Source organism: Rhinoraja longicauda, chromosome 10 (assembly GCF_053455715.1).
Source record: "Rhinoraja longicauda isolate Sanriku21f chromosome 10, sRhiLon1.1, whole genome shotgun sequence".
In the NCBI taxonomy this organism is placed as follows: Eukaryota; Metazoa; Chordata; class Chondrichthyes; order Rajiformes; family Arhynchobatidae; genus Rhinoraja; species Rhinoraja longicauda.
In genome coordinates, this window is record NC_135962.1 from 36,307,640 (window position 1) to 36,323,758 (window position 16,119).

The 16,119-nt window shown below is 40.9% G+C and overlaps 1 protein-coding gene across 3 annotated transcripts in view; it reads right to left on the reverse strand.

Annotated features, from left to right (window-relative positions):
* Nucleotides 1-12,184: 12,184 nt before the first annotated feature.
* The window catches only part of ktn1 (kinectin 1), a 100,689-nt gene continuing 96,754 nt past the window's right edge, over nt 12,185-16,119 (reverse strand). For all 3 annotated transcript variants that reach the window (XM_078406650.1, XM_078406649.1, XM_078406648.1), the window contains 2 exons: nt 14,886-15,029; nt 12,185-12,980 (listed from right to left, as the gene is read on the reverse strand). In XM_078406650.1, the coding sequence (XP_078262776.1) occupies nt 12,945-12,980; nt 14,886-15,029 (180 nt within the window). In that variant the 3' untranslated portion in view covers nt 12,185-12,944. The remainder of the gene's footprint in view (nt 12,981-14,885; nt 15,030-16,119) is intronic.

Consider the following 16,119-nt stretch of genomic DNA (forward strand, 5'->3'; position numbering starts at 1 on the left):
AGGCACCCAGCACATTCCATGCAAGAAACACCTGACCTGCACATTTCCTTCAAACTTTGCCCCTCTCACCTTAAAGCTATGCCCTAACGGCTTTGACCATTCCACCATGGGGAAAGGAATCTGACCGTTTACCTATCTATGCTCCTCATAATTTTATATACTTTTATCAAGTCTCCCCTCAACCTCCGACACATCAGAAAAAACAATCCATGTTTGGTTAACATCTCCTTATAGTTAATACCCTCTAATCCACACACCATTCTGGTAAATGCTACTTGGATTAGTCACCATGGTGCAAAGAATTATTAAAACGGATGAAGGAAACGCCTCTTGTTGCCCCTCCCCCCTCCCCCCCCCCCTCCCCCTCCCCCCTCCCCCCTCCACCTCCCTCCCCCCTCCCCCTCCCCCCTCCACCTCCCCCCTCCTCTCCTCCCCCCTCCTCTCCTCCCCCCCTCCCCCGGCTCATCGACTGAAGGTTATGACCACTCTATAAAATCACATCAACTATCCACCACCTCCCACACTAGAAAACAGTTGTGGCCACAAAGTGTTTTTACAGATAGCAATGGGAGTCACCAAGAGGGAGCACAGATGGCGAGACCAGAGCTAATTTGCTATGTAAACAGTAGTAAATTATTTTTGATTGAACTATGCCAGCATTTCCTGGTGGCATCTTGGAAATATTAATCGGTGACATTGGGAACAGGCAGAAAAATAACTACATTGATCTTAATATGCTGGGATTTTTCAGCATGTTGTTCATTTGCAGGATTTCATAAAATTTTGTTCTTGTATGTCATCTTTAAGGTGAGAAGGGAAAGGTTTGATCAGAACAGGATGGGCAGCTTTTTCACTCAGAGGGTGATGGGTATATGGAGCAAGCCGCCAAAGGAGATAATTGAGACAGGCACAGTAACAGCATTTAAGAGACGTTTGGGCAGGTATATGGATACGAAAGTTATAGAGGGATACTGGTCAAACACAGGCAAGTGGGACAAACCTAGATGGGGCATCTTGGTCAGCATGGACAAGTTGGGCTGAAGGGTCTGTTTCCATGCTGTATGACTTTATGACCCGCCATGTGATGTACATTTTCCATCATTACCTCCACTCATTTTTACGGTAAATTTTGCAATGATCATTAAGCCATTTTGGAACAAGCATCTTTCCTGCAAGACAATCAAAAATTATTGCTTCTCCCATCTCTCTAGCATGCTGGATAATGAGTTGGGTTTAATGTGGGTTCTGTTTCTGCTGCAGTGTGCGATTCTAGTTGGGGTCATCACCCATGACCTCTGAGTTTGCAGCAACCATCTGCTCATTTTCTTCAAATCTTAGCCAAATGCAGGGACCATGAGTCTCTCAGCAGGCTGGGGAATACTCACATCTTCCTGGCAACAGCACTTTTGTCTGTTTACACTCTACCATGCCTAAAATAACTGTCAGTGGTGTAGTATTGAAACATGCAAGTATAAAATTTGTGCATTTTATAACAATGAAGTTTATTGCTCAGTTTTATCTGTTACTTTTCCCATGTTCAGCCATTGAACTAATTGCATCTTTGTTTGGGCCCTGGTTTCTTCTGTTTGAACTTGAAGGAGATTGTGGGAAAATTGTATTTCTTTGTTTGGAAGCTTGCCTTTGATGAGGCATCGCATTCCATGATCTCCCCATTTATTCAATATTTTTCCATAAAATAAAAACAACAAAAAGCAGGTTTAGACAATTGAATAAATACAATCATATCTTCAGAACAATGCACTCAAGGCTAGTCATTGAGTCAAAGTTCTACAGGATCGAAATAGGCCCTTTACCCCACCACATAAATGCTAAGCATCATGCTATTTATTCTAATCCCATGTGCCTGTATTAATTCCATATCCATGCATGCCTTACTCATTCAGTACCTAGCCAGATGCCTCTTAAATGTTGGTACTGCTCCTGCCTTTGCCATCTCCTCTGACAGTTTACACCAGATAACAACTTCCAGATACCAAGAGGCTTTTAAATAGGCTTGTGGATATGCAGGGAAGGGTATGGATTATGTGCAGGCACAGACATTGTGGGCCGAAAGGCCTTTTCCTGTGCTTTTCTATTCTGTTAAGTGTTCCTTATGTGAATAATTTATCCCTCAGATATCCTTCATAACCGCCCTTCCTCTCATCTAAATCTATGCCCTTTAGTTTTATATACCCCAACGGGAAACAGACTTTGGCTAGCTAACCTTTCAATATCTTTCTTAATTGTATACATTTCTATCATGCCACCCCTCAAACGCCATTATTCCATAGAGCTGATAGTTTAGCAGCATTTAAAAGACACTTAGACAGGTACAAGGGATATGATTCAAATGCTTAGATGGGGCTTCTTGGTCAGCATGGACCAATTGGGTTGGAGGGCCTTGTCCTGTGCTGTTTGACTCTATGACTAAAACAGACCGATCTTATCCAAACTCTGCTGAATACTCAACCCCTTTAATCCAGGCAACATCCTTGGGAATCTTTTCTGCACTCTCTCCGGTTTATCATATCTTTCCTGTGGTAAGGCAACTAGAACTGCATACAATGTGGCCTAACTTATGTTTAATACAATGGTAACATTAGGTCCCAACTCTTTTCACTAAACATTATTCCCTTTATCCTGTATCTGTACACTGTGGACAGCTTTATTGTAATCATGTACAGTCTTTTTGCTGACTGGATAGTACATAACAACGCTTGTCATTGTACCTCAGTACATGTGACAATAATAAATTAAACTAAACAAATAACAAAACTAACTGCTGATCCTCAGAATTACTTCAAATAACTTTCCCACCACCGGTGTAAGGCTCACCAGACGATAATCTGGAAACATGAAATTGTTTGAATGAATAAATTTATCTGCAGTGCTCAGTGTTAAATACATATAATTCACTCTATTGTACCAATGGCCAAAGGATATCCATCACATCCTAATTATGCATTAGCACAAAATACATTAAAAACTAAATTAAGTATTACAATTGACTCCATTCAATACATGGCACTACATTAAGGAACTTCATGAGAGACCTTATGAATCCTGTTGCTTAAAACACACAAACACCTTTAATTTAATAATTTGCTATTGTTATTATTGCAATAGACACAACCTATTATTAAACTGAAGAAGGGTCTCGACCAAAACGTCACCCATTCCTTCTCTCCAGAGATACTGCCTGTCCCACTGAGTTACTCCAGCATTTTGTGTCTTCCTCCTATTATCAAACTAATGTACAAAAGGCTGAGACAGACAAGAAACTGCAGATGCTGGAATCTTGAGCAAAACATAAAGTGCTGGATCAGGTGGCATCGATGGAGGGAATGAACAGGTATCTTTTCAGGTTGGGATCTTTCTTCAGACTGAGGAAAAAAGTTCAGCGTTATTCAGATCAAGTCTGAGCAACAAGCTGCTTCCGAATCTAAGCAAGCACTTGCATCACAAAATCCATAGTATAAATGAAATGTTAAGTCTCATCGTTATCATCTCAATGGTTGACTGCCCCATCCATCACGTCCGGACCACTCCACCATTGAAAGGAGGCAAAAAGGCAACCTATATCACAGACCTACACCACTCTGGCTTTGCTCTCATTTCATTACCACCATCAGGAAAAAGGTACAGTAGTCTGAAAACCATGACCTCCAGGTTCAAGAACAGCTTATTCCCAGTAACCATTAGGCTATTGAACACTACATAATACTAACTTCAATAACTATGAACTTCTGTGGACGGTCCTTGGTTGAACTAAAGACGTTGATTTCGCACTCACATTAGTTACTAATTTATTGGATTTTTAAAAATGTGTATATTATGTTTACAGGCCTACAAAACTGCTGCATGCAAGAATGTCATTATTCTATTGTCAGAACGGATGACAAATAAACATTCTCTCTCACACAAGGTGATATAGCACATTTAGCACATTTCCTAATCTCGCACATTTTAATTCTTCTTTCAGACTGATGATTACATATGAATTTTCATGCACTGATGATGCAAGGCGATAGTCAAATGAAGCATTTTTTTTTAAGGTGAAAATTATTACAAGGCTGATGGTAATAAACATAATCGGGCATTTGTAAATATTAGCAGCAGAGAAATTGCCCCAAACATTCCCCTGCTGCAGCTGTCAGTGATAAAATTTCCATAAGTCGACATCAGCAGTCGTTTCTTCCTTCATTTCCAGGTGCAGATTTAAAGGGACTTGTTGCAATATTAGCATGACAGGTGATTTCCCCTTGTTCCCTGTTCTGTCTAGTTTACTTTGTCACATTCTATTTAAAATGTATTTCATGTGGAGTTTCAGAATTTGCAGCAGATTCCAATCGTGAACATGTTAAATTAACAAACGCTAGGTAGTAGATGCAGCAGGGGCCAAGAACAATGTTCCGTCATGTTGGGTGGTTTCTGCATGCTGTGAAATCCCCCTTTGTGAGCCATGCAAGGAAATAATCAGCACTCTTGGACCTATATAAAATCATATCATATCATATCATATATATACAGCCGGAAACAGGCCTTTTCGGCCCTCCAAGTCCGTGCCGCCCAGTGATCCCCGTACATTAACACTATCCTACACCCACTAGGGACAATTTTTTTTTTACATTTACCCAGCCAATTAACCTACATACCTGTACGTCTTTGGAGTGATGAGGAGAATGGAGAGGATGCATGAACAGATTCTTTTTCAGAGGTTAAGAGTATGAAGAACTGAAGAACTAGAGGGCATAGGTTTCAGGCGAGAGGAGAAAGATTTCACTCAGATGGTGTGTGTAGGAAGGAACTGCAGATGCTGGTTTAGGTGTTGGGTGTATGGAACAAGCTGCCAGAGGAAGTAGTTAAGGTCTACCTTGGGTCCTGATCCACATTCTCTGTTTAACAGTATTACATGAGAATTGGGGTAAATAGATTAGGTGCAGCTGATTGAGTGCAAATTCATTACTGACTGGTGCGAATCCTTTAAAGGCCAGTTGATTAAGAGTTCGGGCCCAGCATATTCCCGCGAGAATGAAAGACAAGGCTGGCAAAGTTCAAGAACCTTGCTTGACAAGAGATATTGCAAGTTGAATCAAATAGAAAAAGAAGCATTTGCAAAGTTTATGAAGTTGAGGAATATAAAGGAAGCAGGAAAGAACTTAAACAAAGAATTGGGATGGCTAAAACAGGCAAGTCAAATTAAGGAGAACCCACAGCATTTAATATTACGTGCAAGGGGGTAGGTAGGGAAAGGGTAGGTCCTCTTAAGGACAAGTGAGGGAGTTTATGGATGAAGGTGAGATAAGGGAGGGGTCTGTTGATATTCTAGAGTATGCCAATATTGAGGAGGAGGAATAATGTGTATTGAGAAATGTTACAATCTATGGAATCTATCCCAGGATTCAATGGGGCAAGGGAAAAGATTGTTGGGGCTTTGACAGACATCGATTTTGGAGATGCAGCACAGAAACAGGCCCTTCGGCCCAGCAAGACCCTGCCGACCAATAATCATCTCTTTACATTAGTTCTGTTATTCCATTTTCTCATCTACTCCCTCTACAAGGGAAAGTTAGAGAGGCCATTAACCTACAAACCTGATGCCTTTGGAATGTGGGACGAAACTCATGTGGTCACAGGGAGAATGTGCAATCTCCACAAAGACAGCATCTGGGGTTAGTATTAAACGTCTCTGCCACGAGGCAGCAGCTCTACCGGTTCACCATTGTACCACTTTTATATCCTCTTTAACAAATGAGGTAGCATCAAATGGTGAATAGCTAATATTGTTACTTTGTGCAGGAAAAACAAGGACATTTTAGGATAGTGAACCTTAAATCAGTGGTATGAAAATTATAGGAGGAAATTCTTCGGGACAGGACCACCTTACATTTGAAAAAAATTAATTTGCAAAACTTGGCATGGTTTTGTGTAGAAAGCCCGCTCTCAAATTTGATAGACTTTGAGGAAGTGCCAATAGACAATAGGTACAGCAGTAGGCCATTCGGCTCTTCGAGCCAGCACCACCATTCAAAGTGATCATGGCTGATCATTCTCAATCAGTACCCCGTTCCTGCCTTCTCCCCATACCACCTGACTCCGCTATCCTTAAGAGCTCTATCGAGCTCTCTCTTGAATGCATTCAAAGAATTGGCCTCCACTGCCTTCTGAGGCAGAGAATTCCACAGATTTACAACTCTCTGACTGAAAAAGTGTTTCCTCATCTCCGTTCTAAATGGCCTACCTCTTATTCTTAAACTGTGGCCCCTGGTTCTGAACTCCCCCAACATTGGGAACATGTTTCCTGCCTCTAACGTGTCCAACCCTTTAATAATCTTATATGTTTCGAAAAGATCCCCTCTCATACTTCTAAATTCCAGTGAATACAAGCCTAGTCGCTCCAGTCTTTCAACATATGACAGTCCCGCCATTCCGGGAATTAACCTAGTAAACCTACGTTGCACACCCTCAATAGCAAGAATATCCTTCCTCAAATTTGGAGACCAAAACTGCACACAGTACTCCTGGTGCAGTCTCACTAGGCCCCTGTACAACTGCAGAAGGACCTCTTTGCTCCTATACTCAACTCCTCTTGTTATGAAGGCCAACATTCCATTGGCTTTCTTCACTGCCTGCTGTACCTGCATGCTTCCTTTCAGTGACTGATGCACTAGGACACCCAGATCTCGTTGTACGTCCCCTTTTCCTAACTTGACACCATTCAGATAATAATCTGCCTTCCTATTCTTACCACCAAAGTGGATAACCTCACACTTATCCACATTAAACTGCATCTGCCATGCATCCGTTTTTTTGCAGGAAACCGGGTGGGAAGAGGTGATACCCAGCTTTGTATCATCTGCAAATTTGCTAATGGTACTTTTAATCCCTTCATCCAAAGATGATTGATGGGGATAAAGCTGTGAATGTTGTCTCCATATATTTGGTAAAGCATTTGACAAGGATTCTTGTGGTAAGCTGGCTTAGTGGATTGACTCACATAGGATCCAGGGAAGTTTGGTGAACTGGATCCAAAATTGGCTTGGTCAAAGAGGACCGAGGGTACTGGTGAAGGGTTGTCTCTCTGATTGTTAGACTAAGTCCAGAACAGTTGTGCAAGGATTGATGCTGGGACCTCCACTGACATGTTGTTAATGATTTGGATAAATCTAGGTGGCGTGTTTGGGAAGTTTGCCAACGTTAAAAAATGGTGGAGCTGAGGAGAGTGAGGAAGGTGGTCAAATGACAGGATATTGATCCGATTTTAATTTGTCAGAGAAATCCAGATCACGTTTATTCCTGATAGGTGTGTGGTTTTGCATTTTGGGAGGTCAAATATAAGGGGGATAATGTACATCAATATCCTGATGATTGATGAGGGTAAAGCTGTGAATGTTGTCTCCACATATTTGGTAAAGCATTTGACAAGGATTCTTGGGGGCTTAACACCATCGAGATGAGAGAGATTTTAGGGTGAACATCCATAGCATTCTGAAAGTGGCATTACAAGGAGAGAGGGTAATAATGAAGATTTATGGTATGCTTGCTTTCAAATATCAGGGCATTGAGTCAAAAAGTCAGGAAGTCATGCTCCAGCTGTACAAAACTTTATTTAAGCCATATTTGGAATGTTGCGTGCAGGTCTGATTGCCAAAGAATTGTAAAGATGTGGAGGTTTTGGAGAGGGTGCAGAAGAGGTTTACAGGATTTTGACAGGATTAGAGGGTGTTAGCTCTAAGGAGAGGTTGGACAAACCTGGATTGTTTTCTCTGGAAAATTGGAGGCAATAAGTTATAAAAACCTCATGCTAGAATATGAAATGATAGGTGGCATAGATAGGATAGTGTCTTTTTTCTAGGCTATAAATGTATTAGATGACATTTGTTTAAGGTGAGAGATGAAAGTTTAAAGGAGGTGTGAGAAATGTAATTTTCCCTACTCAGAGTGTGGTAGATGCCTGGAGAGTGCAGATATGGGAGCAATATTCAAGAGGCATTTAGACAATTAGCAGGCCGTGACTATAGGAATAGGAATACTTTGTCACATGTGACGAGGCACTGAGATTGTTTGCTTGCATACACAATGTATACAAATAGCGGCCACCTACGGCGCTGAGTTGCAAGGCACGCCGGCTCCCCTTTTGTGCCCCCCACCCCCAACAGTCCCCATTGTCCTTCCTCCCCCCCCCCCCCACTATTGTCCATTGTTCTCACCCCACCACCTCCCCTCCAGGCGGTTCCCCCATGCCAGGTCCTCCATTGTTCTTCCCCTCCCCCCTCACAGCGATTCCTCCACTCTCATCGACCGTCGGCCACGGGTCAACCCGCGAGGCATCGCTGTCGTCGCGAGGCTACACCACCGCCAAGGCCCCATCATCACGAGGCTTCGCCGCTACTGCCACCCCAGTTCACGCCTCCATGGTGCCGACCCACCATGTTGACCATGTGCAGGTAGATGGGATTAGTTTACTTTGGCACAATGGGTCACCTGAAGGACCTGTTCCTGTGCTGTACTAATCTATGTCCTATATTAATCATCTTCTAAATGTAAAAGTGCTTTAACTTCACAGCAATAAAACCCGACTCTAATTTTCAGTCTCATTGACCACTAAATAGCTGTGGCTCCAGCTATGATTTACTGCAACACCATTAAAGTTACAGCATAATCAGAATGTATTGTCCCACAAGCACCTGGTATTTCCTGATCTGTTTTGATTAAAAAAACATTGACTTTGAGCTGATTCCAGTCACACTAACCCGATTGTTACCGGGTTATCTCAATAATCATTGAATAGATTTGGGAACAGCCAAGGCCAACCTGATGAGATCTGGATTTTTCAGACCGCAGTGGTCGTGGCTGAAACTATGGAAACTTAGATCCACAACTATTAATGAGCATGCATCAAATCTTTGATATCTTTTCAGCAGTAAAATACTATACCAAGTTACAATAAACAAGGACACAAAAATTGGATAGATGAGAAAGTGATAAAAATTAGAAAACTAGGGGGAAAAAATCGACTGAACTTATCTTGAGGAAACATGGGGTGTAGAGGAAAATATAAATAATTGGATAAAATTTTCATGAGTCTGGAGGAGCAGCAGCGCCACCTTCTGTTAAAGCAGAAGGACAAGTATAGAGAGACGAACTGCAGATGCTGGAATCTTGAGCAAAACACAAAACATTCAGCAGATCAGGCAGGATCTGTGGAGGGAATGGACAGACGATGTTCCAGGTGTGACGTTTGGCAGCATATTTCAGACAATGCGAGTCTGGTAACATGTTTTACAGGAAAAGACGCAAAGTGCTGGAGTAATGCAGCATCTGTGGAGACCATGGATTGACAACATTTCAAGTCAGCATCTTTGTATCGAAGAAGGTGTCCCAACCCAAAACATTCTCCAGAGTGTTGCTTGACCTGCTGAAATGACTCCAGCACATTGCACCTTTTTCTGCAAACCAGTACCTGCCGTTCCTGGTATTTAAACAATATTTAACAGCCTCATTGCTCACCTGCTGTAATCATATTTTTCTTAAGAATTTCAAGGCAGAAAAAAAAGACACTGGACATTATCACAAAATGTGCAGGGAGTGGATGCAAAAGTGTGCAGGGAATGGATGCAAAAGTGGTATAACATACTACGAGTGTGAACAGATGATCGATGGTTAGTATAATAGTATAGAAAAATAACTGCAGATGCTGGTACAAATCGAAGGTATCACAAAATGCTGGAGTAACTCAGCAGGTCAGGCAGCATCTAGGAGAGAGGGGAATGGGTGACGTTTCGGGTCGAGACCCTTCTTCAGACCTGAAGGGTCTCGACCTGAAACGTCACCCATTCCCTCTCTCCTAGATGCTGCCTGACCTGCTGAGTTATTCCAGCATTTTGTGATACCTTCGATGGTTAGTATAAAGTCAGTGGGCCGAAGGGCTGTTTCTATGTGGCATCTGTCAATCAAAACCTTTGCTTGATTAAAAATGTTACACAAAATTATTACACACATAGAATAACGAGTCAAAATTATTGGTACTTTCCTCGTCTTCTCTCCTTGATAAAACATACTGCATTTCAGAACTTACATTTTGAGACCACAGAACAGGAAGACTTCCATAAGACCGATGCCCAAGAGGAGCAGTGACACACCTGAACAATTCCTGACCACTGGCTCTGATGTCCACTGTGATGAAGTACTTTGAGAGGTTGGTTAAAACGCAAATCAATTCTTGCTTCAGTAATGACCTGGACCCACTTCAATTCACTACTAACATAACAGATCAACAGCAGATGTGATCTCACTGACTCACCACTCTGTGCTGGATCACGTGAACCGCAGGAAGTCGTACGTCAGACTGTTGCCCATTGACTATAGCTTGGCATTCAACACCAGCAACCCCTCTAAACTCACCATCAAACTCAGGGAATTGTGTCTCTGCTTTTCTCCACGCAACTGAACCTCTCCTTCCTTATCAGCAGACCTCAATCAATACAGATTGGCAACCACATCATCTCTTCGCTGATCATCAGGGGCACCCCAGGGCTGTGGGCTCAGTTCCCTGCTCGACTCTCTGTACACATTGCCGTGCAACCAGATATAGCTCTAAAGCCATCCGTAAATTTGCAGACAATACCACTGCTATTTGACAAATAACGGGTAATGATGAGTCAGGGTACTGGATGGAGATCGGTAATCTGATTAAACAGTGCCACAATCATAATCTTACTCTCAATATCAGCAAGACCAAGGAGCCGAGGAGGAAGGGAAAGCCGAGGGACCATGAACCAGTCTTCATCAATGGGTGGGCAGCAGAGAGAGTCAACTGCTTTAAGACCCTGGGCACGCTTTGGCATGTTGTCAAATACTCTATCAATCCTCTACTGGTGCGCACGGTGGAGGGCATACTGACTGGGTTGCATCACAGCCTGGTTAAAAAATTTGAATGCTCAATAACAAAGAAATCTGAAGAGTGGTTGACGTTTGCCTCAAGAAGGCAGCTAATATCGAAAGACCCACACCACTCTGGCCACATTCTTCTCGCTGCTACCTTTGGGGAGGTGGTGCAGCAGCCTGAGAAACATGACGTCCAGGTTCAATAACGCTTCTTCCCAACAAGTATCAAGTTCTTGAACCACTACCCAACCATAACACACAACCTCAACTTTGCTGAATCAATAGACTTTGCACTACTCTGGTTGTTCAACTGCTTTGATTTTTACACTATCCTGGTCGAATATGCTTATATTGACTGATAATTTATGATACAGGTAGTTCTGCTATAATGTATGTTTCCACAACCCGAATCAGATATAATGCGATCGGTGAATTAGGGAACACTATTTGTTTTATGCAGGCCTAATTGGTTATAACACAAATTTGATTTGGAACTAGAATACCACTGAAGAAGGGACCTGACCCAAAATGTCTTCTATCCATGTTCTCCAGAATGCTGCCTGAACTGCTGAGTTACCCCAGCAGTTTGGGCCTTCTAGAGAACCACTTAAGTTACTTCAGAAATTGGTAAGAAGAAAAAAAGCTATCTTGGGAAAATAAAGTTTCCATGTATCCTCCCTCCAGAGAACAGACATCATACTCTCTTAAGAATACATCTGCTACTTTCACTGCGGTGGCCATTTAAAATGCAAGTGATTGCTTCTATTAACACTTATGCAGTGATACTCTGTTAAATAATGTACCTTTAGTATTTTTAGTTTGCAGTAACAGAAATAACAGAGCTATTAAAAAGACCGTTAGTTTTGAAAATACTATGTGGAAAAATATTTGTTACTGCGAGTCCAAAACTCAAGCCCCCAAATCTCTTGACTCAAGTGTTTTTACAATGCGATTTTCCATACCTAATAGTTTCTTAGAAGTGCAACCTCCACATTAGAGAAAAAACTACCTGTGTATTTATTATTGTTGTGTTGCATTTAATATACCCGTAAAGCTGCAGCAAGTAAGAATTTATTTGTTCTAGTTCATATCAGGTGCACATGACAAAAACACTCCATTTGAACTTTACCAAAAAAATATTGGTCACCCATTCCTTCTCTCCTGAGATGCTGCCTGACCTGCTGAGTTACTCCAACATTTTGTGAATAAAAGAAAATATTGGCATCTCTTTAAATGTTTCAGTTTTCATTATGTTTCAATTCTACATTGAAGAAAGCAGGTGAATGTCAAACCAGTGTTGATTGAACTGTTTATTTTCTATAAACCATTCTTTTATTTTTAAACTAGCAGCTTGAGTATGTAGCCAATGCATCACATATCAATTGTGTTTTTAGCCCACTTAACAGAAACAAAAACAGTTTGTACCATTTTGTCAGCAATAAATGACAATTCAATATTTACTGCAGGATGTTACAATTCAACCCTCAAGAGGAGCATCTATAAAAAACAATTGGCATACTGCTGTTTACATTAACATTTTATCTCGCCAAACCATAAAAAATACAGTAGTGCTTTACTGAATGAAGTTTCAGTCTCATGGCTGAGAAACAAGCATCCCTTTATTGAGTGTCAATTTTATAAAATTCTTCAATCTTTTTGATAAGCTAGTGACAAAATATTGGAGTGCAGTTGAGGCTGAAAATTAGAAGTAGCTCACCCTGAACATTTAATTTAACCCAAAAGCAAATGTGCTGCTAGATTTATGTTAGTCCCTCTTTAGCCCAAATTATATTATTTGATGGTAGTTAATGTCCATTTAGCAAAGAAAAATTTAGACAACTTATTTGCATTTAGGAATGTACAGATTGGATATTGCATATTATAAAACTAAAAACTCTCAAGCTGCCTACAATATTCTCAAATCAGTAGTTTAATTCAATATTTTAAAAAAACACAAAAGTAAAGGCCTATTCAGTGTCTGACCATTAAGAAAGGGTGAAAAAAACATAAATAAGGCTTTAATTTGGCAAATCATGGTGCAAACCGTTGCACCATCTTCAAAAAGAAGCTCCTTCCTCCTGGGCTCCAATTGCCTAAAAAGTAAATGCAGAAAACAACTTTTATAGTTACTAGGTGCATGATACCACAAAACTCAATTCTACTTTCTTGAGGAAGCACCGTACATGTGAAGAACACAATCATATTTAAAATTTCCAATGAAAATATCAAATCCCAAAAAAGGTAAAGTTTGCATCCCCACCCCCAAGAGCACACCCTTCAGTTCATGTCACTTAATTTCAGACATGTCACTTAATTTCTGGAGTTCAGTTGGAATAACGAACCCCATTGGATTTTGTAACTAGATCAAGACTTCCCTGGGTCAAGCACAGATTACAGAGTACACCAGAGAGGGTTAGCATTGTACCATTGCCAGACATGCCAGCTGTAACTGAAAGGGAACTCCTTTCCTTCTTAATCTGCTGCGTTCTCTCTGAAGACCAACCTAGTTGCATGCATTTGAGCCGACACCATTTAAACAGCAAATGCCATAATTTCACAGGCAGGTCAATTTCATATGCGAACCAAAATAGCTAAATCTGCTTCCTTTTTAAAAGCTGAAAAGTCTAAATCTGCGTGAAAATTTGATACAATGGGGGGTCAAGATATAACCATGCAAAATGAAATGTCCATGTTCTAAAGCCTTTGATAAGATAACTCCTGGTTGGTTTGAGGCAAAAAAACAAGGCGTGTGGAATTGTCTAGTCGATTCTAATGGAATCGTTTATCAGTTTGATTAAAAAAAAGTAAATTTGGGAGAAGCTTAAACAACTTTGGGAGATGTCAAGACAGTGGATGTCATAGGCTGGGTCTCAGTAGTATTAGTGCGAACAATACAGCCTTTTCTGATTGATATTATTGAGGGATAGTAACTGATGGTAAAATAGAAGGGAAGGGTTAAAGATATTTATTAAAAAGCAGAACAGAAAAGATTTGCATCTCTGCAGCACCTTTCATCTCTTTCAGAATGACACAAAGCTAGTTATAAAGCAAGTATTTCTGAAGTACAGTATCCATTGAAATGTAGAAAATCTGGTATTCAATTTGCATACAGTAAGTTCCCATAATCGCTACATTGCTTTTAGCAATCTAAGTTCTATTCAATAAATTAAGTTTTCTTCTATTCTTCAATTACAAAATTTGAATGCAATTGGGAATAGAGAAAAGATCCAAGAGGATATTGCTCAGATTGGAGAGATTGGGTTATGAAGAGAGATTGGATAGGCTGGATTTGTTTTCCATTGAGCCAAGGAGGCTGAGAAATGACCTGATGGGAGTTTTATGAAACTACTACTATGAGGCAAGGACGAGGAAGATTTCCATCCAGATTCTGTTTCCCATGCGAGGGGTGTCTAAAACTAGAGGGCATATGTTCACAGAGAGAGAGGCAAGAGGTTTAAAGGGGATCTGTGGAGTAATTTATTTTCATACAAATAGTTAGTGTTTGGAATAAGTTGCCGGAGGAAGTGGTGGAGTCAGGAACGGTAACATTTAAGAACTATCCGACCAGACACTTGCATGAGAAAGGCATAGAGGGATATGGAACTAATGCAGGCTAATGGGATTAGTATAGATAAACATGATAGTCAGCAAACTGGCAGTGGGCTGAAGGGTCCGTTTCCATGCTATACAACTCCATGACTTTACCTATGTAAATATTGATAAAAAATGATATTTAATCTTTTAAAATAGCATTGAAAAAGATCATGTATCTATTCCAATGTACACTTACATTTTTCAATTCAAGCCAATTTAAACTCATTATCGGCTTCATATCTCTGCAAATATTTGTTACGCTATTGATTCCTTCACTCTTTATTTTCGTCACTGCTTCACTCAGTTTCCACAACAAAATGTACCGTCAAAAAGCTCATGCACACATCAAGTTAGAACCCCAAAAAAGCAAAGTCAGAATGCAGAAGGAATTCAGTGTTTTATACCTTTTGTTCAAGCTGGAAAATAACATTTTGAGAGTTTTCCCTTCCTTTTGAGAACTGATGCGTCAAAGCTTCTAGTCGCTGCTGAAGTTGAATTATATTCTGATTGAGATCCTCTGAAGTCTTCTTCTTGATATCTAACTGTTCCTGAAAAATGGTAGAACAAGTGAATAATTATTCAATCATGAATTCAAAGTAAGCTGGCTTTTTGGTATGATATTCGTAGCTAATCCAGATACAATGAAACTCCAATAATCCACCATCCAATGGTTGGGAAATACTGATCATTTGGCATCTGGCTCACCCGTTAGCCCTGAATATGAACCACCGGTTCAGAGCTAGTCTGATGTGTAGCCAGACCCAGAAAATGTCCAGAGTACAGCCAGAACTGATACCAGTACCCGAACATCAACATCATCCTGACCCTCAATACTGGCAAAGCTCAAGAGTTGTGGGCTCAGTCCCTTGCTCTACTCCTCGTCCGTCAATGACTGTGACCAATCAATCAGCGTTAACTCAATCTTGAAGTTTGCCGCCGGCCACTATTGGAGACCGAATCGACAGCAACAATTAGAAGTACATGAAAAAGATAGAGAATCTTGTGTCATGTTGCCGGATAAACAACCCAACTCCTCTTGTCAACAAGACAAAAGAGTTGGTTGTTGACAAAAGAAATTGAGGGGGTGAACATAGTCCTGTCTTGGAGCTGATATCAAGATGGTCGGTCGCATCAAGTTCCTTGACATCCTTTCACACTGATGCTGGATCAAAAAAGCACATCAGCATATTTTACATTCCGAGAAGATTAGGCATGTTCACGAGGAATTCTCAAACTTACAATGGTGTGCTACGGAAAGTATTCCCATGGGATACATCTCAACTCGGTATGGCAAATGCTCTGCTCTTGACCATCTGAACCGGCAGAGAGTGATGAACTCAGCTCAGTCCATCGCAGACTCGTCACCCCCTTCCATCCAGTCTATCTTCACAGTGCATTGCATCAGGAAGCCTGAAAGTATCGTCAAGTATCTCTATTACCCTGGCCATTCCCCTTCTCTCTTGTAGCTTTTCTGAGAAAACGCAGGAGCTTGAATACCTGGTTATCCACATTAAAGAAGTTTCTTCTCCATTCCTGAACAAATCACTTTTTTCACATCCCTTTCTAAGAGATGCTGCCACTGCCTTGTTACTCCAAATTCTACCAAAGTGTGCTATTCTGTTATCGCACTTGAATTTA